Here is a 27,457-nt window from a genome sequence, read left to right as displayed (position 1 = left end):
TTGAGCTAACATCCTTGAGCACTGTATTTGGGGGGCTTGATGGGGGTTAGGGTAGAAGCTGGATGTAGGTAGTAGCAAGAAGGTTGAATTAGAGTCAGCACATATTTGGTCTTAAAGCGAGTGGAGGGGCCAGGTAATTGGTTTTACCTTGTGCACTGCATAGCACTGTACCAGGATCACTGTCCTGGCTGATCCAAAATGAAGCGTTAGCCCATGTAAATGTTGCTTGTGGTAAAGATGAGCCCATGAGACCTAGCCCTATGCATGGTAGCTGTTGTATCCTCCACACTATTGTGAAATGGTTTCTGTTAGAGAGCCAGACCAGTTACCTGTTCACTCATTAGGAGCTTGCAATATTATAAAATCAAAGTCCGTGCAAAGAGTGGTTTTGATTTTAAGTATATGTCAGAACGGCACAAGTTTCTTACTATCTATGTCCACATGTTTTGTTTAGTAATTGAGTAAAAGCTAGGCTATCTTTGTTCTTGTTTAAGTTCGATACTAATCTGTTTCTGGTAACTGTTCATTCTTGTTCTGATCAGTAAGATTGCTGGGATGCATATTGTGGAAGTAGTCTAGTTTGGGGATTTCCTTCAATTGTGCGAGGTCCTATTCGGAAGTGTGATAAATGACTGTTTTAATAGAATATGTTGTTTGCTTGACAGCACACTGGATAACCACATACTACATTAACACTGTGAGCCGTGCATATGAGTTATTTGGTCTTTACTGGAACCTCTGCCTCATCTCTTTTTTTTTTTTTCTCCTCTGCTCTGAACTTGTGGATGTTTTGTGGCTTGGATGCCATATCCCCCTGAAAATACACACACCATATTTCTGTTTGGCCATAATGTAGATATAAAGGGAAATCACAATTCAGCAGTGCACAGTACTAATGAAACAATTGTAATGGATGTACACTCCTTGGAATCCCACAAAGTCATCTACTGAGTACCTCAACGTTTATCGCTCAGCCCCATACTCTTCAATGCACACATGAGTCCTCTGGCCAGTCATCCATGCACACTACATCTCCTACTGCGAAGTCACAAAACTCATACTCTCCCTCTCAGCAATACACCCAACAGAAGAAACAAGTTCATAGCCTACATAATCAAAGTCACTAACTGGATGAATGCCAACTGTCTCAAGCTCAACACAGACATGACAGAACTAGTAATCTTCTTGAAGAACACCTCACTATGGGGCTTCCACAGTTAAGAGACCGAACTCTGACACACACACACCCAGCACCCGCGCCAGAAACCTCTGAGTAATCATCAACAGCACCCTGGTCATGACTGCAAAAGTCAGGCCGTCACTGCATCCTGCTTTCCCCTCCTGGAAATGCTGAGGAAAATCTTAAAATGTCTCCCAAGCAGCGCTTGACAAACTCACTCATGCCCTTGTCAACAGCAAGTTGGGCTACGGGCACACCCTCTATATTAGAATCACCAAGTAACTCTATAGAAAACTACAAACCATCCAGCACTCAGCTGCCTGACTCATCCTTAACTTCCACACACAGACCTTGCATCACACCACACCTCAGGAAGCTCCCCTGGCTCCTTGTACACAAAAATGCTAATTTCAAACGCTTTACAGATACATTCAAGGCACTACACACCTTAGGTCTCATCTACCTGAACAGTTGAATCTTTGTCCACCAACTGTCCAGCCACCTCTCCTCTGCAGGACTCCTGCTCAGACACATCCCATGCATACAATGAACCAGAACAGAAGGGCAGACATCCTCTTACATTGCTCCTAAAGCCTGTAACGTCCTCCCACTTCACACCAGAGCCTTCTCCTCTCTTCTTGAATTCTGCAAGAAGCTGAAGCCCTGGCTTTTCAGTTAACCATCCTAACATCGCCAGAGCTAGGCTCAGACACCTGCTTAGCACCAGGCTATGCTTACAGGTGATAGTGCACTTTCCAAATATACATAACATATGCAGTACTCTATCATTACTAATGTTGTAGGTATTTAACAGTATAAATGTAAGGGCCTCTTCTTTCTTAAACGAGTGACAATTGTGAAAGTTCTTCCTTGAATAAATAGTTCGAGATAGTGGTTTTGCTAATGATCGGAAGGTATTGCTCAAGACCCCCCACCATCAAACTGGATATGAAGTGGTCACTAGGTTTATTTGTTTGCAGTTAAATCTAGGTACGTGTCCAAACAGATGGATCTCCTGGGGTTTCATGTGCTACTGTGAAATGTCTTTGTTTTAATATACCATTTGTAATAATTGAAACAAAAAAATAAAGACTATGATTGTTTTTTAGCCAATCCTATCAAACCCCTGGAATGGGAGATTCCCTCAGACAGCAGTTAGGGTCACGCCTTGCCTGGACCATGACTGCTGGCCAGCCTTCCTTACAGACCTCTACCTCAAAGGCTCTTCCAAACACCCTTATACGCAGCGTGCCAAGAACAAGACGAGAAGGAGAAACAAATGGTAAGGAACATTTTATAGGAACTTAATCTCGGATTCTGTGAGAACATACACTAACCCAGAACCCACTTTCTTTCTATCCTTTACATGTAGAATGAATATTACTACTCATCATAGTCCAGTATTTTCATTAACCCTCCTGATAGAACGGTGGGTTCCCCTAAAAGCTCTCATTAGATGATGAGGTCATCTTTAAGTTAGTGTGGGATCCTACTTATTTGTCTGAGAAATGTTTGTTTTTTGGTAGCATCTCGAATTTTTTTTATCTAAAATTGGGCCAGGTTTTTTTTATTTTTAAAGCAAATACCTTCAAATTTAGTAGCCTGCATTGTTCAATCTACAATCTCAGTGCAGGTATACTTTTGCTTTACATTTTAGGGTCTGTCGAAATCACAGAGGCCCTTCTTGTGAGAGACATTCTGTACGTCTTCCAGGGAATCGATGGTAAATTCATCAAAATGTGCAATTCTGAAAACTGTTATAAAGTTGAAGGAAAGGTATGCCAAAATGTATTCCTTTTTTAAAGTTTAAACTTCACCATGCATGCATGATATTGGATATAATATTGTGAAAAATAAGCATACTTTCACTGTACGTGTAGTTTTCACAAAGTGGAGATTTAAGTGTGGATTTGTATAACCAGCAGTGTGTGACTTGCCGTTTTGGTGCTGTACAGCCCCACTCACTTGCAGTATACTTAAGACTTAAGGATCTGCTTTTTTAGCAGAAGAAAATGTTGCCATGAACTTAAAACTAATTTTGAATTGTTCCGTTTTGCTTTTAACAATATGATGATCATTTTGGTGGCTCTGACAGTGTGTGAAGCAGAAAGTTGAAATCATGTAGATTACTACGAGTCATTTGATATGATGTGTTTTGTCAAGAGATGTGATGTATGCCATGTTTTTAAGCTTGTCTGTGCTTGAGTTGCTCAGTTGATAACCTTAAAGATATGTTACTGCATTTGGTTTTGCAGATACAATGTAGTAATTTATTTAATTGAACTGTATTCCTTTGTATTGTATTTGTGGAACCTAAAGCCACTTCCAAGATCTGAAAGGAGGAAAGAAGCAAGAGTGTGATAGCAGGAGAGTTAAGGAAGGTCCAGAGTAAAAGACTGCAGTGTGTTAGACGTCTAGGATTCTTCGAGCAGACTTGTGGGATACCTTCTGAGCTTGATACAATCTGCCTTGAAGTAGAGGTACAGTGGTATGAAATACCACTGGATGGGTATATGGCTGTGAAAAGATCTACTTTCAGAACCTTTGAACTTCAGCTGGTGGATGTCCAGGAGATATTAGTTCCAGCTTCTGGGGTTATCAGCTGGTTTTATGGGAAAGCTGAGGTAAGGAACCACGGCTCTGGCCTTAGAACTCTTTATTGGTAAGTCGGAGTGTCTGGATCCTTATTGTTTTGTTGACAGCACATTTTTTGTGACAGTAGTTTGGGGAACACTGCAATTTGCTCTATTGTATGTGTTGTTTTTCCAAAAACCCAGCATTAGTTATTTGCATTGGTTGAGCTTGGACATAAATATCACTTGAAACAATGCGGTTCTTTGAAGTGCCTAAGTGAGCTTCAGGATTCCTTGCATAATTCTGAAGGACTAAAATCTCCTCTTGTAAGTGTTTTCACCTCTGGTGTGGACAATGGGTTATCTAAGGTTGCTGGTGCGTTGCAGACTTAAGGGTTAGCATGCACAAATGCTCAACTGCTATTATCGAGTCTCCAAAAGTGATGAACTATCCCCAAAATAAAGCAGTTCAATATGTACTTATGTACAAAGTTAATTAGGTAACTTGGTGTTTCATGGGGTGCACCTATAGCTGCTTGTGGCCACGGTGCTGTCCCTAGAGGCTGACGATTGACGGGTGGATTTACTTGTAGCATTGGAGTACTCTCCAGTTGGTAAGATGTGTTCCCTTGATTGAGGTGAGTTTGTACTGATTTAAGGTGACAGTCTTCGAGGGCGGTCAACGATTGTGTAGTAGATACGGTTGAAGTCTAAACTGGCAAAAAAAAAGTGCTAACTAAAAGCTGGACCTTGCTGTACTTTCAAAGACCGATCCAAACACTGTTGAACGTTTGTATGTATGTATGTCTGTCTGGCTTAGTAGCAATGGGGCACTTTAAAGGGGTAAGAGCCCTAATGGAGGTACATGGTGGCAGAAGTAGTAGGTAAAGCTAGTGGAAGTTCTGAGAGGTCAGACTGCGTGATACATAGTGTTCCTTGAAGAGGTGAGTTTTCAGATTCTTCCTGAATTGGAATACTGTTGATGCTGGTCTGATGGTTTGAGAGATGTGGTTCCAGACCTTGGAAGTGTAAACTCCCTTGTTTTCTTGTTTCTCTTATGTGCAGCTAAGTCTCTAATCTGGTGATGTTGGAGGTCGTCATCTGGAGTTGACTTTAAGATATTGTTAGGTTGTTAGCTAGGTAGGCCAGGAGCTTGGTGTAGAGGGCCTTGTAAATGATGCAGCAGCTCTTTATGCAGATGTAGACTTGCAAGAAGATCCAGTGTAGATCTTTTACCATGAGGGTCATGTGGTCACATTTCTTCAGCCCCTTGATGAGCTGTAGTGCTGTGTGAAAGATGTATCTCAGGGCAGCAAGGGTGCCTTTGAGCACAGTGTTGCCTCTGTCAAGGTGGCAGAGAACCAGAGCTTGAACTGTCATTCTGAAGTCTTCCCCAAGAAAAGGTTTCATATTTTTTTACAATAGAGAGTTGGAAGCAAGCTGTTTAGGTATTCTTGGCTATGTGTTTTAGAGTGAGGTTCGAGTCAAGGGTGAATCCTAGCTATTTGTTACGTTACTTTAGTTGGGCTGTGAAACCGGTTAGATTTCCATTAGGAAGCCATCACAGAATGTTTGTCATTGTTGCTAAACAGAATGAAATGGGTCTTTTTGGAGTTTAGCAACAGGTAGTTTGCTGACATCTAGGTTTAGAGGCGTTTGACGCAAGCTTTGAGTCTCTGTATGTTGTTGGTTGAGGATATTTTGATGTAGAGTTGCGTATTGTCAGCATCCTGGTAGATATTGATCTCTGTAAGGATGGCTCCAAGGCTTCCACTTGGAGGTTGAAAATGATGGATGCCAGGATGGTACAGGATTCTGAGGACAATAGTGAGTGTCCTTAACCTGGTAGTTCCTATTGCAACAATATGCTGTTCATTGCTATGGTAGAATTTAACCAATTGTAGGATTGTGTCAGCAAAGACCAGGCGAGGTTTTTATGGTGTGCGTCCCTCCTGCATGGACGATGGTGTTGAAAGTCATTGTGTCCACAAGTAGCTGCCCACTACTCTCCTCGCACTGCACTCTTCCAATAATGTGAAGTCACACTGGGAACTGTCCTCAGTATATTTATAAAGCGCTCAGTGCTGTAATTGACTTAAATGATATCAGTTTTTGTGGTATACTGCAGCGATATTACTCTATGAACTGTTCGCCTGCAGTGACGTCAGTCAGGGCTATGTGGTCACTGCAGTGGCATCGCACTGGAAGCGGACTTCATTGCAGTGGCACTTGTGTGAGCTGTCTCTTATTGCACTGCCATCCCACTGGGAGCTGCTGTAAAGCAGTGAAATAACAGACTTCATCACTTCTCCTAGGGTAGTCCGCAGTCTCTGTGGATTTCGCTCCCACGAAAAATGTCATCGGCTCTAGATACCTTGGAAAGAGTGCCTCATTCTCTCCCGGCAGATCTGTTTTGTAGGACACAAAAACTCGATATCTGCTTGTTGAGGCAACTTCATATCTTCCTGCTTTCCATTGTATGTCACCCCATCTAGGCAAGGTTGCTGCTTCCCGCCCCCTTCCTCACTGTACTCAACTCCCCAGAGCGACTAGAATTGACAAGTCGAACATCTGTTGCTCTTTGTTTTGCTGCCACCTTGTGATCAGACCTGGAAGCGATTGTTTAAAGCTACACGGAACCTAATCTTATTTTGTCCATGAATGTATGTGTTAACGCGTCCCTTTGTCAATTTATACACATTAGGACTCGTTTTATGCCGATGAATCTTTTGACCCAGTGGTGAGACACCGTAGAACGAGATAACTGATCAATATGTCAAGCAATATATCAATGATATTATCAACATATACCACCACAATATACTTTACCTTAGACATTAATTAAACTGTCGGCGCAACCATGACCTTTCAGTCACGAATAACCACACCTTTATTGAAATTTTATGAATTTTATTCCCTATTGATTACAATCTAACAATAAGAGTATCAATCTCAAAACCAAGAAGCAAAAGAGCATAGTCACGATATGGCAACTGTGACGAGATTTCGACAATGCAAAGATCACAAACATAGAAGCACCAATGTAAGATATTCACAGATCAGAATGCATAGAACATCATATACGTCTTAGTTCAGCATAGCACAAAGTCAGTCACGTCTGTTGCGTCAGTCAAGATGACCGCCTAATCTAACCACTAATTAGCAACAGCATGTTGGACTTCATGCAAAACAATTTAGAACACTAATTTAGAAAACATCTAACTAGGGTCTCTATCCAAAAATACAGCAGTTGGTACCTAGAAAGGAAAAGCAGATAGACAAATTACGATAGCAATTGTCATAATTACCCTCCTCGGAATGAGCGAGCATACAGGATCAGTCTTCGTCTTCAGGACATCAGTTAGATCGCCGTCAATCTATTTTGTCTAAGGGACAGGGGACACTTCCCTCATAAGGAGGAAAAGTGTAAGGGGCAGTCTATGGATGAGGATGGTTTATTTAAGTCTCAAATCACCAAACAGAGTGACAGAGTTTCTGGATGCAATCGATATCATTCCCTACCTAGTTCTCTCGAGTCTTCTGTGTCATGAGTTTTTATCCCTTTTTCGCAATACCTTCCCCCAAAATTCTATTGGATAATCGCTATACCCCACTATCTTTAACCTATCATATTATACATTAGGTAATTCAATTGTCACCCCATGATAATTTATAACACTTTGATTGGTCTTCATAATTGACGTTTTTCGTAGGTGGCACATCCGGGGTTACTTCATCCTTTGGCACGTTCTTCAGGTCAAAAGTTCTCTTTTCCATGGTTGACTGTCCTTGAGTGTTTCAAATATTGTTGCGAAAACGTATAAAACTTATACTAAAGCGGCTAACATGCAGATGAGAAGAAACCTAACTTGCAACATAAAACAAAGAAAAGAACACATGCTGGGTCATGGCTTTTTGCGAATCAGCACCCTGGAAAACAGAAAAATATGCTTTAATATGAGAGCTACACAGCTAAGTTTTCGGCTCACTCTAACTTAAGGCCTATGCAATCTTCGCAGGTGTTAACATATTCAATTAATCATAATGCAAGCAATTATTTCTTATAATCGACATTAATATATATATGTACAATGATAACTTCACACTTATAAGTATGTTTAAAATACATCCAAGCGAATAATATTTTATGATTATTAATGCAGCATTGTTAAGTATAAGCATTTCACATCTAATGTATGTAATATTTAAACTACGCTCTCTCATATGTTTCAGATTGCAGTTTCCAAATCTTTAAAAGATACGACGAGTAGGCTTGCAGAGCTTGGCTGGCTGCATAATAAAATAAGAAAATACGCTGATCAGAGGAGCCTGGACCGGTCATTTGGGCTTGTTGGACAGGTATGGTAGTCAAGTAAAAATACACTTTCTATTTGAGTTATCGTTTATTCGTGTAATGTGGCTCACTTGTGGAGACCCCACCTGTTTCCTGTTTGATGTATGAGAAGTTTAAGTCCAGAGCCGACTCGAAAGCAAAAGCAGCCCTGGGACGTTGTGCAGCGAACCTTCAAACTTCTGGGTGTTGTACCCCAAGACTTTCGTTTTTTTAAAGAAAAATGCCTTAGGTTGCTACATATTTTTCATTATAAGGAATTGTCCAATCATTGACTAGATGAATGGAAATAAGAGTCAATGTTGCGTGGGTCATGCGTTGGTGGATGAATTATGAATAAAGACTTTTAACTAGGTGGAACAAACTGTCTCAATGCGCTGAACAAGAGTGAGTGCGCTAGTTTTCATTTTGTTTTATGTATTAAAATATCAACCACTCCAAGCACTGTCACCACCAATACTTGTGAAACATGCAGAGCCCGGATGCATTTACACAGTCCTCTGATATAATGCCTTAAAAAAAACTGATCACACAATAAGGTTTGACCTAAAACGGGAGAGCGAACAAGATAACAGCTTAGTGGTGAATTGCACAACGGGAAACCAGGCAAACTCGTATCAATCCAGGCTTCCACTTGACTACATTGTGTGATCCTAGGCAATTGCATTTTTTCACAATACATCCTTTTCCCTAATTACGCGAGAGCACCTCAATATACATCTGTTCTGGGTGTGCGCAGCACAAAAGGCTAAAGACTCTAATGTTACTCCATCCATAGTACACCCTCTACTACGTATTGAGGGCGAAAGACATCCGATTTGCTTTTGGTTAAATAAAATCGTCATCAAGGCATTGACGATGGGGAGGTGAATATTTTGAAAGTTCATGATTCAAATCTTAGCACTTCTAACAATTGCCACTCAGTGCAATTGTATGATGTAATGTGCTAAATTGAGATGCATTTAAATGGCCACATTGTAAAGAAGCACACGTCAGAATTATGAAGTCTATCAAATGTGTACTGGACTTCCTGAGCCGTGCAACAGCAGGAAGACGATCGCCCCAGATATTTGAGAACATATTTAACATATGACCTAGTTTTGCTTTCTACAGCACTCACCACACATTCTATGACAGAATTAAAACCCCTCATTTAGCTCCTTTTTAAAATAAAATCTTAAGTTTTACTAGTTTCATTCAGTCAAGATGGCTTCAGGTGTGCCACACGTTGGTCTTAAATGAGACTAGTTGTTCTTTCGAATTCTCTGGGAGGCTGCACTAGAACAAAGGGTAATCAAATAACAGCCTGCCCCTCATGGAAGTACATGTTTTTCTGAGAATGTTGGACTTCATTCTTACATGGCTGTGAACGATAGTGTGAATTTACAGGAAATATGCTCTAATTTAGCCTCTTGAGAGAAAGCAGTTTTTTTCTCAAACATGTTTCATGAAATCCCAGCAGCAGGTTGGCATTTTTCACAGGGTAACATCACCTTAGAACACACCACAATTCCTAAAATTAGTATGGTACCACTAACAAATTATTACTAATGTAACTTAAATCTGTTATCACCCTCAATATGTGGTCCTTTTTGTGATCCTCAAAACTTGCCATTCACCACAATGCATTTCAGTGGGGTCCATATCCCAGAGTCCTGTAACGGCTGCCACAGCATGTTTTCCATGTTGTGACCAGCCAAAAAAAAGAGGGTCTGGATCCTTTTGGGACCCTCCACCCCCATCAAGTCCTTTAGGTCCCGAGTGTGCTCCCCCTGCCCCTTCTGCATTTTCTTATTTTCACTCAGCCTGCACTACCTTTCTTATGAGGGTGGCACATTGACTGTGGGCTCTAACCTATTTAGTCATGGAATTTAAGCAGGGGTCACGGTCTGATAAATGAGAATTAATGTAAACCCTTTGGAGTAAACCAAAATATGGAAAACTAAGTTTAAGAAAAGACAAATTTAAGGAAATAAAATTATATCATAAATTAAAGGAAAGCTTTTAAAGTAAAGATAATTTTAAGGGAAAAATCCAAATTACTATAAACGTTGAGTTTAGGGGTACTGAGGGTTTTTTGGGTTCTGGCACGGGTAACCAAGTCCCTGAGTCTTGAAATGGCTATATTTAATGTTGATGTTCACATTAATGTTCAGCACTTGACCTAAATACATAACAGTTCAAAGCTCTATTTTGTTTTGAAGCGTAATGCCATCACTTCAATTCTAATGAATGTAAAGGCCTTTAAAGTCTCTCTTGTAGTTCACACTGCTTTTCCAATGTAGGATGGCACATTGATTCTGGGCTCTAACCTATTTAGTCATGGAGTTTAAGCAAAAGGTCCTGGACTGATGTATGTGAGTTAATGTACACATGAAAATTGAGAAAGCACTTTGGAGGAAACCAGAACATAGAAAACCAAGTTTAAGGAAAGGCAAATTAAAAAAAATAGAATTAAATCATAAATTAAATTAAAACTTTTAAAGTAAAGATAATGATATTGGAAAAAAATCCAAATTACTAATGGTCTTTTTGGGTTCTGGGATTGGTGACCAAGTCCCTGTGCCCAAATATGTTGTTTAGGTTGAAACCAACCAATCAGGATTGACTAGTCTCCTTTAAGATGGCCTATCAGAGCATTACTGGAAACCAGCTGTCCAGATATATATACATTTTGAACCTTAATTCCTCAAAAACTACTAAGTGAATTTATACCAAATCACAAAAAGCAGTCTGTGGAACAAGATGTACTATCTTGCCAAATTTGGTTTAGTATTGTTCAGCTATTTTCGCTGAAGCCCCACCTAAAGAAGTCCATGGAAAATGCATGGAGATTTTGTGTATTGGGACCCCCCTTTTTCTTTGTATCTGCTTGACGAAGCACCCCGAAACTTTCCATGCACAAACCAGGCAAAAAAAGAGCACGTTTTTCGAAAGTTACATGAAGATGCCTCAAACAGGTGCCAAAGTTCTTAGCAACATAAAAAAAATCAGGCTCAGTGACGAATGCTCCCTTTGGACTTAAAACTATTTTCTGGAAGCTTGACAAGGCTGTAGTTGAAGAGGGCTCTACATCATCAGGTGCCAGTTGGCGACCGGCCAGCTGAATCAGATTTGCAGCTGCAGAGTGGAAAATAGCTGGAGCTGCTGCAAAGTCAGACTTGCCATGCCCTGAGCAGATAGGCTTAAAGTTGATCTTGGTCCAAAATGTATAAGTCTCAGGTTTTAGGGTTGGGCAGGAGGAGTGCACTCTGTCACCAGCCAAGTTTCTAGGACCTAAAAAGCAGTACTTGGAGGGGGGAGGTTTGGGGATTCAGGGCTCACTCCAGCAGACACCACCAACATGATTCAGGGCAGGTCCACTGGACACTGGTGAGCTGGGCCCTTCGAGGAAAGTGGGCTTACTTCAGCTTTTGTGTGCCTGTAGCTTAACAGGTAGCCAGCCAACTGTCCCGTCCCTAGTGGGGGAAACTCCTGGCCACTCCCTACCCAATGGAGTAAAGGTTCCCGCTGGTGAACAAACCCACTTTTGCAAAACTTCCTGTGTGTTTTATGGTGAACTATCTCACTGTGCCTTCTCCACCTAAAACCAAGACAGCATAATCTTTCTTCTGTAGGTTCACCCTCGAAAAGTGACCAGGGAAAAGAGTAAAAACTTCCTTGTAGGCAATCAAAACTGGTTCTGGGGCCTCTTCCTCTCCTACAGGATTGGTGCCTAGCTGGCTATGAAGACGGAAGGAAGGCAGACAGGCCAAGGTGTGAGCTCCATCTGCCAGTTACAGGTTAGGCATGTTAAAAGATAATGAAGTTCTCCAGTATTGGATCTTTCATAGATTCACATGCTTGAATCATCCCCGTCGTCGAGGTGGGAGCCTCACGGTAAACTTAAATATATAAAAAGCAGTAAGTCAGTAAAAATAAAACCAGTAGGCCCAAGTAGGCCTCATAAGGTATTTTACAGTCTATCCACTTTGTTTTGTGAAAAGACCCAAACTTGAGTATCAACCAATCAGGATTCAGCCCCTCCCAAACACTCCCAACAGAGGCTGAATTCCCTCAGATTTTCTACCGCACGTCGTGTGAAGGGAGTCTCCCTGAGCTCTGCTCAGTTTTTTTCCTATTTTCTGACTGAAGATTGTTTTTTCTCTCAGGAAACTAGTTACAACTTTACTATGTCTGAAAAGGCAAAGAAGGGTCTGTTCAGAGACTGTGACAACTGTGGGAAGAAGAGACTACATATTGATGACCCCCACAAGAAGTGTATTTACTGCCTTCATCCAGACCATAAGGTGAGAGACTGCAAAATCTGTCGCACCTTTAGTCAAAAAACCCTCAAAGACCGAGAGGGTAGACTTCTCTTATGGCTGCAAAAACAGAAAGCCTTAGAGCATCCTTCATCAGACAGCGAAGAGTCACCACAAACTTCTCGCCCTCAGAAAAGAACAGGTGAGAGAGATAGAGGTGCGGATGAACCACCAAGAAAAATGCACAAAAAGACTAAACAAGTCTTAACTGAAGAGGCAGTTAAACATGGACCAAAAAAGGTTCATTCAGAACCTACTACGCCGTTACACCGGAAAAGCACCTCAAAGAAACCATCCCTGTCTCTGTCACCACAAAAAGAGTCAGAAAAACTCTTTTTGGTGAAAAAACAACCGTCGACGACCGCCCCGTCGACGACAGTGTCGACGGTAACAGCGACCACGGTATCGTCGACGTTCACAACACCATCCTCACCGATGATTGACGTCGTCGCCTTTGTCATCGACGACGATTATTACTGCAAAAATCTTCAAAAGAGCTTCGTCGGCAACCACATCGTCGACAGCGGAGGCCTCCTGGGTTCACAAATCATCCAGGGCACTCCCATCTACGCAAACTACGTCGGCGAAGCGACCGTCGTCGCTAAAATACCCGTCGACGAAGGGACCGTCGACTAAGGAAAAGACGCAGTCATGGACGGAAGCGTCGACGAGAGACCCGTCGACGAGAGACCCGTCGACGACAGTACAGTTGACGACAGTACCGTCGACGAGGGAGCCGTCGACGAGGGAACCGTCGACGAGGGAACCGGCGACGAGGGAACCGGCGACGATGGATCCGACGATCACCACAGCATTAACAGTTTACAAACCTTTGGACATTTCACCAGCTCATTCCTCATACCATCATGAGGACTCCACCAGATTCTTACCCCTTTCCCTTATTAATATAGGGGACAAGCCATCTGACATTTTGCTGATGCATACATCACCAAGTAAGGTGCTGCCATACCCACCGCAACATCTTTTAGACGATGAGGATGATGACGTTCAAGGAATTTTTGGGGCAGCTAGTAGCCCGTCCCAACTAAATGTCAAATGTCAAGAGTTTGATGAAGAAGAGGATCAACATTACCAGCATAGTTATGCTTCAACATCTTATCCACAGGCAAACCAACCATCGCCTCTAGCTATGCCTAGCACATTAGTGACAGATTTACAACATATGTTGAAGGACTACTATAAAAGGTTCCCACCGTCAACTCAGTCCACGCCACCTAGACCTCAGAGTTACCAGCAAGCTCAAACTACTAATGTTTCCGAAACGCCACAGGCTAGTAGACCTGTAACTAGCCAAACTCCGGAAGCTTACCTCTCGTCGGACGACGAAAGGGAAGAGGGCGAGCTAGCAGATTCAGCGGCTAGTGAATGGGACGACTATCTCGTTCCCACACCATCTCCACCTCCAGTAGCTCCAGTGGATTCTCCTCCAGAAGACATAGGAGGTTTCCATAATATCATAGAGAGAGCGGCGAAACGTTTTGGCCTGGAAATTGTTTCCCATGAAACTGAGTGTTTTTTGTATGACTTTAAAGAGCCATCAAAGAGATCTCTAAGAGCCATACCTATTGTGGATTTCTTATGGCAGGAGGGTTTGAAGGCAATGAAAAACCCGGCAACAGTGCCTTCACAAATGCCAAGGCTAGAGAAAAAATACAAGGCCCCAGATGATTCTCCGGCCTGTTTAGTCTCACAACCGAAACCTGACTCGGTTATATCACAGGCGGCTCAACGACGATCCAAAAACCCCTCTACACCTATTGCGTCTCCCCCAGACAAAGAGGGAAGGAGACTAGACAATATCGGTAAGAAATTCTCCTCGGTTGCTGCAGTAACGGTCAAGGCGGCAAATTCCCTTGCCATCCTGGGAAGGTACGATCGGCAGATGTGGGCAGACATGTCCGTTTTTGTAGATTCACTGCCAGAAGATCTCAAGGTGGAGGCAAAAAAGGTCTTGCAGGAGGGAGAAAGGGTTTCCGCAGAGATATTAGACAGTGCAATAGATATTTCCCTCACTGGCTTTCGACAATTAGCTGGAGCAGCAGTCCTGCGCAGACAAGGGTGGCTTAAAGCTACTTCATTCAGACCAGAAGTCCAGACTCGTGTTCTCGACATGCCCTTCGATGGAGAGAGTTTGTTTGGCAAACATGTCGATGATATGCTGCAGGCTATCAAGACGGATACCGATACGGCAAAATCCCTAGGTACCCTGCAATATAAAAAACTACCTTTTCGTGGAGCAAGGGGTAGAGGTAATTACTCCTTTCGAGGTGGATACCAACAATACAGGTCACAATATACATCTTCCTCCACAGGACCAGGACATCAGCACCATCAACAACAGCAGCATTATCGATTACCACCAGCCGCAGCTTACAAACATCCGGCTAGAGGAAGAGGAGCTGCCCGAGCAAGAGATACAGGCAGAAAGCAATGACCAGCGGATAATCTCAACACCTCCCCAATCAATATTGAAGGTCGGAGGTCGCATCAATTCTTATTTCCCCAAGTGGAAGGCTATAACATCGGACAGATGGGTACTAGATGTGGTGACCAGAGGTCATACTCTGGAATTTATCCAAACACCACCGAGTGTCCCTCCATCGGGTACACCGCCTCTGAGGTTGAGCCAACTTCTCAGGGAAGTAAGGATAATGCTAACAAAAGGAGCAATAGAACCAGTCCCTTTATCTCAAAGGAACAAGGGATTCTATTCCCGGTTTTTCCTTCTCAAGAAACCCTCAGGAGACTGGCGCCCCATCCTGGACTTGAGAGCACTAAACAAGTTTCTAAAGAAACAATCGTTCAGGATGGTAACGTTGCAGGATGTCCTGCGTCTCTTAAACACGGGCGATTGGATGGCATCCCTAGACCTCCAGGATGCTTATTTTCATATCCCCATATATCGCAACCATCGCAAATTTTTAAGGTTCAGGGTAGGAAGTATGCACCTCCAATTCCGGGTTCTACCATTCGGTCTCAAATCAGCCCCCAGAATCTTCACAAAAATGCTAGCTCCAGTAGCAGCACATCTTCGCCAGGCAGGTATCCAGGTCTTCCCTTACCTGGACGACTGGCTTATAAAGGCACCCTCAAAATTCCAAGTAACAAATCATATTTCCTATTGCCTTCATTTGTTACACAGCCTGGGGTTTGTAGTCAACTACCAGAAATCTCAGATATACCCCAAACAAGAATTGAGTTTCTTGGGAGCAATTTTGGACACAGTACGCAGCAAAGCGTACCCATCACACGAGAGGAAACAAAAGTTAACCTCGTTGGCAGACAACCTATCCAGAAAAAAGTTCGTTTCAGTCCGCATCTACAAATCATTGCTCGGAATGATATCATCGTGCATTCTGCTAGTCCCAGATTGCAGGCTCCATATGCGACCTCTGCAAGAGCAATTGGACATACAATGGACACAGGTCCTCGGCTCCTTCGAAGACAAGATTCGCATAACGCCTCTAATGAAGAACTCCAACCAATTTCTCAAAAGGGCTGTCTTTTCTTCTTCAAACACCAAGTTACATAGTAACAACGGATGCCTCTCTCGAAGGATGGGGTGCACATTGCCAGGACCTGCAAATCAGCGGAGTCTGGAATCAGCAAGAGAGCCAGCTCCACATCAATTATCTAGAACTCAAAGCAATACACTTAGCTCTAAAAGCTTTCTTGCCAAAGATACAATGTTCAAGCGTCTTAATCCGGACGGACAACATGACCAGCATGTTTTATCTAAACAAGCAAGGAGGCACAAGGTCCCTACAACTCTCGCAGCTAGCCCAACAAATTTGGACATGGGCCATCAAACACAATATTTCACTAAAAGCGGAGCATGTGCCAGGACAGATCAATGTTCTAGCAGATACCTTGAGCAGGACAGTAATTCCTTATCACGAGTGGGAGCTAGACCAGAAAACTCTCAATGGCCTGTTTCTATTTATGGGGCAAACCAAACTTAGACCTATTTGCCACTCTCGAGAACAAGAAATGCCAGTTCTACGCAAGTTGGCTTCCCCAAAAAGATTCGTGGGGGAATGCGTTTTCGATGAGATGGTCAGGAGTTTATGCCTACGCTTTTCCTCCGATCCCGCTCATTCCGAGAGTCATCAGGAAAATGAAGACGGAGGGGTGTCGACTTCTACTCATAGCTCCCAGATGGCCCAGACAAATATGGTATACGGAGCTCCTCATGCTCTCCGAACGACCACATCTACCACTCAGACAGAGTCCGACTCTTTTAACGATGCACCAGGGACAAGTCACACACCCACATCCGTCGTCTCTTCATTTGTCGGCTTGGCTCCTGAACACAATGAATACTTAAATCTCAAAATCTCCCCAGAGTGTAGAGACATCTTAGCAAAAGCTAGAGCTGACACTACCAACAAAACCTATAGACTTAAATGGAAACGGTTTTGTGTTTGGTGTGCAGCGGAAAATATACATCCTTTATCTTCTACTCCGGAACAGATACTTCCATATCTCCTGCTCCTGGCAAAATCAGGACTTGCATATTCTTCCATACGGGTACATCTGGCAGCAATCTCCAGATACCGCAGATCACCAGATAGACTCTCTTTGTGTTCCACAAGAATTGTCAAACAATTTATGAAGGGCCTTTTTCGGGTCTTCCCGCCAATTAGGAAACCCCCGCCTCTATGGTCATTGAAAGTTGTGTTGATGCAACTCATGAAAGCTCCTTTTGAGCCGATCCACAAAGCTGACCTAAAATTCCTCGCATGGAAAACAGCGTTACTGTTAGCTCTTACTTCGGCAAAAAGAGTCAGTGACATTCAGGCTTTCACCATCAAACAGCCGTTCCTCCAGTTTACAAACTCGGGTGTCATCCTGCGGACAAATCCTAAATTCATTCCGAAAGTTCCCTCAACATTTCATTTAAATGAACCAGTCATCTTAAAAACCTTTTTTCCAAATCCGCAAACAGTGGCGGAAAAAACATTACATTCTCTCGATATTAAAAGATGTTTAAAGTTTTATCTACAGAAAACTCAGGCCATCCGCCAGTCGGATCAATTATTTGTAGCATTCGGCGGAACAAAGAAGGGACACGCGGTGTCCAAACAGACTTTGGCAAGATGGATTGGCCTGGCGATTCAATTCTGCCATTCAAAAGCAGGAAAGCCGCTCCACACCAAGGTGAGAGCCCACTCTACAAGATCGGTAGCCACTTCAGCGGCACTCTTTGCAGGTGTACCACTACATAGCATCTGTAGAGCAGCAACATGGTCCAGCCAACACACATTTACAAGACATTACTGTCTAGAGGAGACAAACCAGGTCGATACAGCAGTGGGACAAGCAGTGCTGAGGCATCTATTTCGTTAAGGTGAGCCTCTTACACATCCCACCACCACACTCGAGGTATGGTCATTAATGGTTCATTTTCTTCTACTGTTTAACGTGTCGTATTCTCCATAATAATAGCATAAACTGTGTCAGGATTTCTTGCCACACACATTTTATTGCTTTTATATTCGTATGTTTGTGAATATAAATATAATTATATGTAAGTGCATATTTAAAACTGAACTAATGTGAATCACATCACGTATAGAATTACGATGGAATTACAGTCAATGTAATTCAGTAAGTAAGAAAACATTACTGCTCGTTACTCGGATTCAAGCATGTGAATCTATGAAAGATCCAATACTGGAGAAGAAAATTAGTTACTTACCTGTAACTGCAGTTCTCCAGTATTGGTATCTTTCATAGATTCACATGCGACCCACCCTCCTCCCCTCAGAGGCTCCCCTATTATACAGATATTAAACTTCACACTCCTAATAGAAAATCTGAGGGAATTCAGCCTCTGTTGGGAGTGTTTGGGAGGGGCTGAATCCTGATTGGTTGATACTCAAGTTTGGGTCTTTTCACAAAACAAAGTGGATAGACTGTAAAATACCTTATGAGGCCTACTTGGGCCTACTGGTTTTATTTTTACTGACTTACTGCTTTTTATATATTTAAGTTTACCGTGAGGCTCCCACCTCGACGACGGGGATGATTCAAGCATGTGAATCTATGAAAGATACCAATACTGGAGAACTGCAGTTACAGGTAAGTAACTAATTTTCTTCCTGGGCAGTGCTCAGATGGTCGTCCTTCCAGAGGAGCAGAAAACATCCCCGCACCCAAGGCCATTGTCTCAGTTCTGGGAGCAACTTTACTTCTCATCAAGGACCTATTCAGTTGGAAGTTCAAGCAATCAACTTCAAGAGCCTTTAGGCAAGGAAAAGAGAGCTTTTTAAAAGTAACTTTTGTAAAATATTTAGAGCAAGTCCAACTTCACCAATGAAATTGGATTTGCTATAAATATTTTAGAAAGTCCATGAATAACATTTTTAGCTGATTCCTAGGTGGAGATTGCCTTATTTAATTTTAATATTAACTCCCAATGCTTCACTACTGAACAGCTAATACTGCCACAGTGGAAATATATTTTAGGGCAGTGTCACTGTTAAGGACATGTTTAAACATATGCATATCCTTCCTTTAAATGACATGCGTTAGTAATTGGGGATTAGCCCTGCTAAAAGGGGCTGTTTTGACAGATCGAATTTGCAGTTCACACGTTCACAGCCAGATTACTGGTGGCAGACCTGCAGTCATGTTTTTTACTATACTGGTGCCACATAACATGCACCAGTCCACCAGTGATATTTAACTTACAGGCCCTGGGTACATGTTGCACCACATACCAGGGACCTTTTAGTAAGATAATATGCCAATTAGGAGTCTAGCCAATTTCAATCTGTTCTAGGGGCTCTATACACAGAGACCTGGTTAGCAGAGCTCCAGTGCACAGAGTCAAAAAACAGCAGCACCAGTCCAAAAAACTGGGGTGATCATACAAAAAAGAGACATTTTCCTACAATGGTAGGTTGTTGAGTAAGAAGTGCCTTTTTTTTAGCTGGGATGTTTTCATAATGCTATAGAATTCCACCCTTTGTTTAACTTTCACATAGATCTCGTGATGTATATGCTCTCTTGCTCCGGTTACTCCGCAAGGCTGTATTATTATAGATTGAGCATCCTCCCTGCCCCTACTCACAACTGCCTTTTCTGATATATTCCCTGCCTGCACTTATTGCGGGAATGTGCTGACTAGAAGAGCCAGTTATAATGCACAGACCACGGGGTCCATCTACTTTAGGGAAGGACAGGACAACATTGTGTTTATGCAATGGTTTGTAAAACTATTTAGTAAGTAATATCCCCTTTCTCTCGTAATAAAATTAAACTGGGCTCTCACCATGATAAAATAGTTACCTAGTGGTAATGCATGATAAGAAGTCTTGCTTTTACTTAAATAAAAAAAAAGAGAATGTTTTAACATTTGCTTAAAATGTGTTCTATTGATGTGGCTTCCTCTACATTTGTTGTTAGCAGAGCTGTTAACGGCAGTCCTCTGTGTCAAAAGACATGGCACCAGAATAGCCAAATCTAAAGCACGTGCCTCTGTGTTCCATTTTCGAAATTTGCATTTAACACCTGTGCAGCGTTTGGGTCATTAGTGTTTGCAGACATACATTTGCTGATAGACCTTAGACTTGAGAAGATTTGTCATTATCTGAGACGGTAGGGAATCCAGCAGTAGATACACTACCTTAACACAAGTTCACAAAGAAGTAGGTATTGTGGAAGAGTTGTGTGGTAGATGGGACATTGTTGTTATCTGCATTTGAAATCAGTTAAGTTGTGGCTTTGCTGCACTATAAATACAGATGGTTTCTTAGGGGCTTCTTTAGTACTTTTTAAGTCTGGATGGTTGACTCTTGATATTTGTATTTTAAATAAATACATTTTTTTTTTTGTAGAAAATAAAGTGGTAGTGTTCTTAACTTTTGCTGTGTCTTATTTGTTGTTAGTCATGTGGCTATTAACTTTTTTTGTGAAAATTCAATCGTTAAATTTGAGGTTGTAATAGATGACTATTTTTGCAGAGTTTTTGTGCTGCCTTACATCAAGAGCTGAAAGAATATTACAGACTTCTCTCAGTTTTACACTCGCAGGTCAGTATATGCATACTTGGCATGCAGATTTCTAATGTACTTTTTGTGAAATCAAGCATTCTCTTGTCCTTCAGTCATTTAAAATGCTAAGCACAACCTGCCTTTCTTATCGGAGTTTGTTTGTATAATCACATATTTGCTGTTAAATATACTTAAAGATGTGGTTCACCTGTATGTTCAGCTATTGATCTGTGTGCAGAAGAGTTTAAAGCTTTGGTCTGTTTTGAAGCGTAATGCCATCACTTCAATCTCCTAAACGTAAAGGCCTTTAAAGTCTTTCTTTTGGTAGCCTACACTGCCTTTCCAATGTAGGGTGGCACATTGACCCTGTGTTCTAATGTATTTATTCGTGGAATTTAAGCAAGGGGTCCTGGACTGATAAATGTGAATTATTGTAAACACAAAAATTAAGAAAGCTCCTAGGAGGAAACCAAAACATGGAAAACCAAGTTTAAGGAAAGACAAATGTAAGGAAATATAGTTAAATCCTGAACTAAAGGAAAGCTTATAAAGTAACAATGTTATAGAGACTTCTAATTGCAGATTCCTTACATTAGAATTTCCCCTAGGCGTCGGACTTGATCCAGAGATTTTTCTTTGAGCATTACCCTTGCATGCCATCAGGTGGCGTCAGTCGACTCCGCATCCGTCGTTGGCCTCGTGGTTGCTGTGATGACATTGGAGTCGTACAAAGGGGCCAGTTCAGCGCGGTGACATAATTAATTTTATTTCCGTGTCACATGCTGGTCCACAGAGAGCTATCCTGGTGGTTTTTTGAACAAATTTCGACACTTTAGTTTTTTCTTTTGGTGCGCTGAGGATGTCCTCAAAGACCGGGTTCAAACCATGCGAGGAGTGTCACTGTATGATGTCGGTGACTGATCCTCACCTGGTCTGTTTGTGGTGTTTGGAGCACGACCACAACCCGAAGTCATGCTCTGAGTGCTGAGCCATGCACCCGAAGGCTTTGAGTGAGCGATCCCTAAAGCTCTTGGCGGCCCGGCACTCGACTCTGCATCGCTCCTGGGAGTTCGGCTAGGGGCTTTTCAGGGGTCTACACCAGTGGCTTCGGCCTTTGAGGGCCCCTCCGGATCCATGCAGACCCCGGTCGTACCATTGCGACCTGTGCCGGCTAAGTCGTCGACACACCCGGCGGCGGTTGGGCCCACGATTGTCATCGACCCAATCTTGATCGCAAAAAACTGGAGCCGGAACGGCGTCAGCCGACGCTGCTTCCGACTTTGATGAGGTCTACTCACCTCAGGTCAGATTCAGAGCTTTTTTTGCCTATGGGTATGAATATGAGGAAGGATTGTCGGGGTCGCTGGACCCTTATGAATACCAGCTGGATGACCCTAACATAGACTGGGCACAGGAATTTGGCGAGGCCAGTAGTCTAGATACTTCTCCAGATGCTGGCATGCTTTCTTCTCCTACCGTGGCTACGGCAGAGGGAGCCTCCTATTCAAAGGTGGTCAGTAGGGTGGCTGGGGTCCTTGGCCTCAAGCTGCCCACTATGGCAGGTAGGACTAACCTCCTAACAGAGGTGCTTAAACCTGGGGACTCGATTTCAGAGCCCCTACTCCCATTCAGTGAAGCAGTCACCAAAACGGAATACGCTGTCGTTGGCATAAATTTGTGGCATGGTGTTGTAACAAATCTGTTGATCCCCTTTCTGCACCTTTCTGAGGTTTGTTTTTTGTACATCCTTTCCTTAGCCCAGCAGGGCCTTGCTTTGGGAACCCTTAAAGGTTATTTATCAGTTAGATCAGCCTTTCTTAGATTGCCAGACTAACCTTCCCTTTTTAAGTCTCATATTGTTCATAGATTCCTTAAGGGTCTCACCCATTTGTTTCCCCTCACTCCATTTATCATGCCCCAGTGAGACCTCAATCTTGTCCTCACTTAATGTGTGCCCCTTTTGAGCCATTACACAATCGCCCCTTGAGGCTCCTTACTATCAAAACTGCATTTCTTGTTGCCATCACCTCTGTACGCAGAGTGAGTGAACTTCAGGCTCTTTCTTCAAAACCCTCAGTTTTGTCTGTTCATCCTGACAAAGTGGTGCTACGTAGGAGGGCCAAAAAAACAGAAAGGGAGCACCCTGCTCACACTCCAGCATACAGTCAGCCCCAGTGCATCATGGTAAATGCAGGACAATTTCATTTTTAATCCATAAAGTAAATGAAAGTTTTTCACCTTAGTAGATGCAGCAAGTGCTGTAAATCTCTGGACACTTGTTTTTGGGTAGTCCCTTCATCAGCAGAGAGCAGCTTTGTCTGTGGGGTTGCTGAAAGTGCTGCCAAAAGTCCTCTCAGGTTTGTGTACCACTCACTAGCACGCAGGTGCTACAACCAGAGTTCGTTGGCTCAAGGGAGCCTTCTTAAACAGAAAAAAAAACAGAAAGGGAGCACCCTGCTCACACTCCAGCATACAGTCAGCCCCAGTGCATCATGGTAAAAGAAGTACAATTCCGTTTTTAATCCATAAAGTAAACTAAAGTTTTTCACCTTAGTAGGTGCAGCAAGTGCTGTAAATCTTCCATATATATATATATATATAATGTTTTTTTTTTTTAGAGAGAACCCGTTTGGATGAAGCTCTATGGGTGATCAAATTAGACACTGAAGCATCCTGATATCAGGGTATTCTGCAATACAGAAGAATGACTTCTTTTCGAGGTTTTACAAGCATGGGTATGCCATTGTTCAGATATGGTTTTTAAGCGAAACAGTTACTTTGTTTTCACTAGCCTTAACCAATTCCAGCAACAAAGATAGTCATCATCATCTTCCTATGGCAAGCAGTAACACTTTGAGTGAGATAGGAGTCTATCCTGATGTCAATCTCTGACCCTAATCTAGCATTGGCCCACACCAGGCCTAAGTCCCTTTATGAAATAAGGAAGGTGCAGCTTTTGATGGTACAGTGGGCCTTCTGCCTCTGCTTCTCCTTTGACACCAGTGCAAGGAAAGATAGCCTCTCCAGTTGTGATTCCAGTGTATTTCCAGGGCATACTTAACCTCCATCACAGCATTGATGATTAAGAAATAAGACTCACAACATCACTGGCAAGTTGCAGGCCTAGCTTGGAGGAAGGATCGCTGGGAACGTAGTAGAAAAGATGTATGGGCCTTAGATAAGTTTCTTGTCGACATACACTCAAATTCCTGCAAAGGCCTTCTCCTACCCCATCTCAGAAAACCTCCATTTAACACACAACTTTTGGAAGAGAAGACGTTTTCCGTGACAGAGGCAATGGGAACGATCCTCAAATCCTAGCAAAATTGACCTCTTCTTAAGATTTGTTTCAGACTTGAAGAAAGTCAGGAGAATGGGGATTCATTTTGACCTATGACAGCAAGTACATTTGCAAACAGTCTTTCACAATGATCACACTACAGGTGATTCATTTGCTTCAAGTTAGCAAATACATAATATTGCTGGATTTGGAAGTCCCCTATTCTCATTTCAAAGTACATGCCAACCATTGGAAATAGCTGTGGTTTGGTGTAGCTGGGTGCCACTATCTGTTCAAGGTGCTCCTGTTAAGTCTCAAGTCGATATCAAGGACATTTACAAAGTCTATGGCTCCTGTAGCAGCTTTTCTATTTGATACTTCTAATTGGAGATTCTTCACCTTTTGACTACCCCAGGTGCCAGACTGAATCCGAAAAATTCTCAGATCAACGACTCCTGCAAGCTGACGTGGTGTTGTATGACTCTGTTGTGCTTTAGTTCCACCACAGAGGTGGTGGAGCTGGACCACATTTTGATATTACCCCTGCTTGTTGGTGTGAGATCTTTTTTTTCTGCACCCCTCGACTTGGATCCGGAGTTCTTTTTATACTTTTGTCGGTACTCCAACCACTCCAAAATGATTCAAACAGTGTGCTGGGAATTATGTTTTCTCTGAAGACAACAAGATTCAAGCTGTGACGTGACTGCAGTAACCTGACATCTGTTGTGTGAGAAATGTACCCTCATTCACTCAAAGGTGATTAGAGAGTTGGAGGTGAAACTCTGTCACCAAGCATAAGAGCCCTTGTGCAACTTTGGTCCCCAGGCAGGAAGCTGCAGGACCTCCAGTCGGTCTTCCTGGAGCACCTCCCTGGCACTGGCTACCCCCCTCTGAACCCACTTTCTGGCTTTTTCCTATGCCGTTCCAAGCTTCCACTCCAGCTCTAACGTCCGCTTCCATCTCCTTAGAGCCAGCGCCGCTGCTGACTGTCCGATTCTATCCTGATGTCAATCTCTGACCCTAATCTAGCATTGGCCCTCACCAGGCCTAAGTAACTTTATGAAATAAAGAAGGTGCAGCTAATGATTGTACAGTTGGTCCTTATGCCTCAGCTTCTCATTTGACACCAGTACTGGGCAAGGAAAGATACCCTCTTGGGTTGTGATTCCAGTGTACTTCCAGGGCATACTTAATCTCCATCACGACATTGATGAATAAGAGGAGGTGGACAGTCTCCTTCGCCTTTATTACACTGATGGAGTGTGCTTAGACTTGCAAAATCAAGTGGGCACCTCTCCTCATCGGAGACAGAGCTGGGCTCTGCCTCTGGTCCATCAACAGACGAAAATACCTCATTTGCAGTAATGCTGTGCAGAGCTGCAAAGAAGGTAGATTGAAAATTGCCTACTTTTGAAATACTCCAACTAAGGCCGCCTTCGTCCGAGCTTGTATTGCCATTCGTTGCGCTCAGATAGTCTTTTGGCCACTGGGCCAAAACTGTGCTCAGCTCCTCTAGTCAGTTGACCTGTAGCCAGGTGACCCAGACCTTCAACTGGGAAATCTTATTTTCTGACAAAACACCTTACGCCTAAATCCATCTGGTGGAGGCATCGGTGAATAGATTGAATCGGGATGCCTTCCATTTGAACCTCAAAAGAGGAAATCAAACCCTATGGACAAATTTGGAAAAATGTTTTGGTCAGCTAGCCTGGCCCTGCACTTCCTAAATGTGGTGAGCCTTCTGTGCACGTACAGCCATGCTTGGAGGGGCATGGTCACCATGATCTTGGTGGACGTCCTGGAAGACCTAAAGGCATCTCTTGCCCAAATTATTCAGAATGGACAGAATGAAATAAAATATGTGCTGCATACTGGTCGGGATCCCTCAGTAAATTGATCATTATATAGAAATCAGCAGCATGCATAAACAACATGCTTGGGTGTGGCAGTTGAATTTTCTGGCATCCTTTATGGACATGCCCTCTGATGGACCTAGATTTTTGGAGGAAAATAATGATTCTACTCTTGAGTTGCTGTTTTGATTTCCCTTAAACTAAGAGGACACAATGCCAAAATCATTCAGCTCTCATAGTGTAAAGAATGAATTTAAGGCACTTCCCAAATATATAGAAGTCATACAAATAAATGAGAATAAGCATATAACTCAAGTGCAGCAGAACATGATACAAAGATAAATGTGTATATCAAGTGGTCAAGCCTTAGAAAGGAATCAACAGAGCATGTATACATGAGCTAAATAATAAAGATTTAAAATACTTCACTGATTGTGTTGACATCATCCTCTCCAGAGTGACTGGGGAACCCTCAAATCAGTCAGTAATGAGACCTGATCAGGATCACGAATCAGATCTTAGGCAGTGCGTCTGCTCCACAGGCGATGTCCTACCTGAGCGTCACGTCTCATCGTCCTTTGTACCTCAAGAAGAAGGTTCTAGAAACCCTCTCCCCCCGTTACGAACTTAAATGCTAGCTGTACTTCATCTGTGCCAAAAAAACCCATAGAAGCTGGCCGGGCTCCCAGTATTTGTTCTGAGACAGATTCATACATTCCTCTGGTAAAAACAGTCTCAGCCTTGTGAACTCTTATCAAGTCTGCATCCCATATAATATGTTCCAGCACTGTCTGACTCTTCGTGGGTGAATGACGAGGATAACAAGTTGTGTAAGGAAAAGGGGCACAAAATGGAGTTGGTGGTCAAATCTAAATAGCATCACAGCTGCTTAAAGATATTCACAGCACATTCCTCACTATTATTGTTGCCAGCTCAACACAAACAGGAAAGAAAATTTAGAGGTTACTCCAGAGGCTTAACTTACTAGCAGCTCCAACGATCATAGCCAGTGCAACAACCAGCCCAGCCTTTTTGAGGCAGAGAACCTGGAGACATAGAACCGGTTCACTACAGGAGGAGGCATCATTTACTCACCTCCTCTTTTCCTGCTGCATTGACACCCAAGCTGCTTTGCACTGTCTGCCACTAGTGGACAGGGCCAAATATTTTCCTCCTCGGATGGAAATCCTTCACATGAGTATAATGCGTTCTCCAGATTATTCATATAGGCAGAGCCTTACCTTTAATCTGTTCTCCACCTCATATTCCCTCCATGCAAGGTCAAACTTTGATAGACCACACCTTAATCTTAATGCAAAAAGTTAATCCCTTGCTGTCAAACGGTGCCATTGAACGAGTGCTGGAAAGGGAATACTAATGTTAATTTTGCTATTTTCTTGCGCCGCAAAAGGATGGAAGTTTCAGGCCTATATTGGACGTCTGGCCATTGAGTGCTTTTCTGAGAAGAGACAAGTTCCCAAAGCTCACTCAGGCGCAGATTCTCTTTGCACTGCTTTGTCCTCGCATTCCTCATGTAGACACCATTCAAGCTAATGCATAGTTGCTCCCTCTGGCTCCTGATAATGAAAACCCACTATGGTCACGTCTGCACACTGCAGGTGCTGTTAATGCAACCCTTAATACACCATTTTGGTTCCGGACAAATTGGAGTGGTGAATCCAGTCCACCTTGTGACAGTATGCCTGCTTTCATTCATTCCCACTCCATGAATGAGGAGAAGCCTAATTAGCTTGATCCTAAAAGGGCCTAAAGCTTTTATATTGACCATAGAGGTGACCACCATGTGGACAACCAGCTCTTTGTTGATTGTGCTGGGGTCAAGAAGGGAAGATGCGCAGATGACTGTCGAGGTAGCTAGACCTTTGTTTAAAGAT

General features: G+C 42.8%; 1 protein-coding gene across 2 annotated transcripts in view; it reads left to right on the top strand.

Annotated features, from left to right (window-relative positions):
- The window catches only part of TUBGCP3 (tubulin gamma complex component 3), a 317,898-nt gene that overhangs the window by 126,176 nt on the left and 164,265 nt on the right, over positions 1–27,457 (top strand). For both annotated transcript variants that reach the window (XM_069205019.1, XM_069205020.1), the window contains exons 6-9: positions 2,290–2,462; positions 2,838–2,956; positions 7,987–8,112; positions 20,400–20,468. In XM_069205019.1, coding sequence (XP_069061120.1) covers positions 2,290–2,462; positions 2,838–2,956; positions 7,987–8,112; positions 20,400–20,468 — 487 coding nt within the window. The remainder of the gene's footprint in view (positions 1–2,289; positions 2,463–2,837; positions 2,957–7,986; positions 8,113–20,399; positions 20,469–27,457) is intronic.

The sequence above is a fragment of the Pleurodeles waltl genome, chromosome 8 (genome assembly GCF_031143425.1).
Source record: "Pleurodeles waltl isolate 20211129_DDA chromosome 8, aPleWal1.hap1.20221129, whole genome shotgun sequence".
NCBI classification, from domain to species: Eukaryota; Metazoa; Chordata; class Amphibia; order Caudata; family Salamandridae; genus Pleurodeles; species Pleurodeles waltl.
The sequence above is the reverse complement of the archived record's forward strand: the minus strand, read 5'-3'. Positions and strand labels throughout refer to the sequence as shown.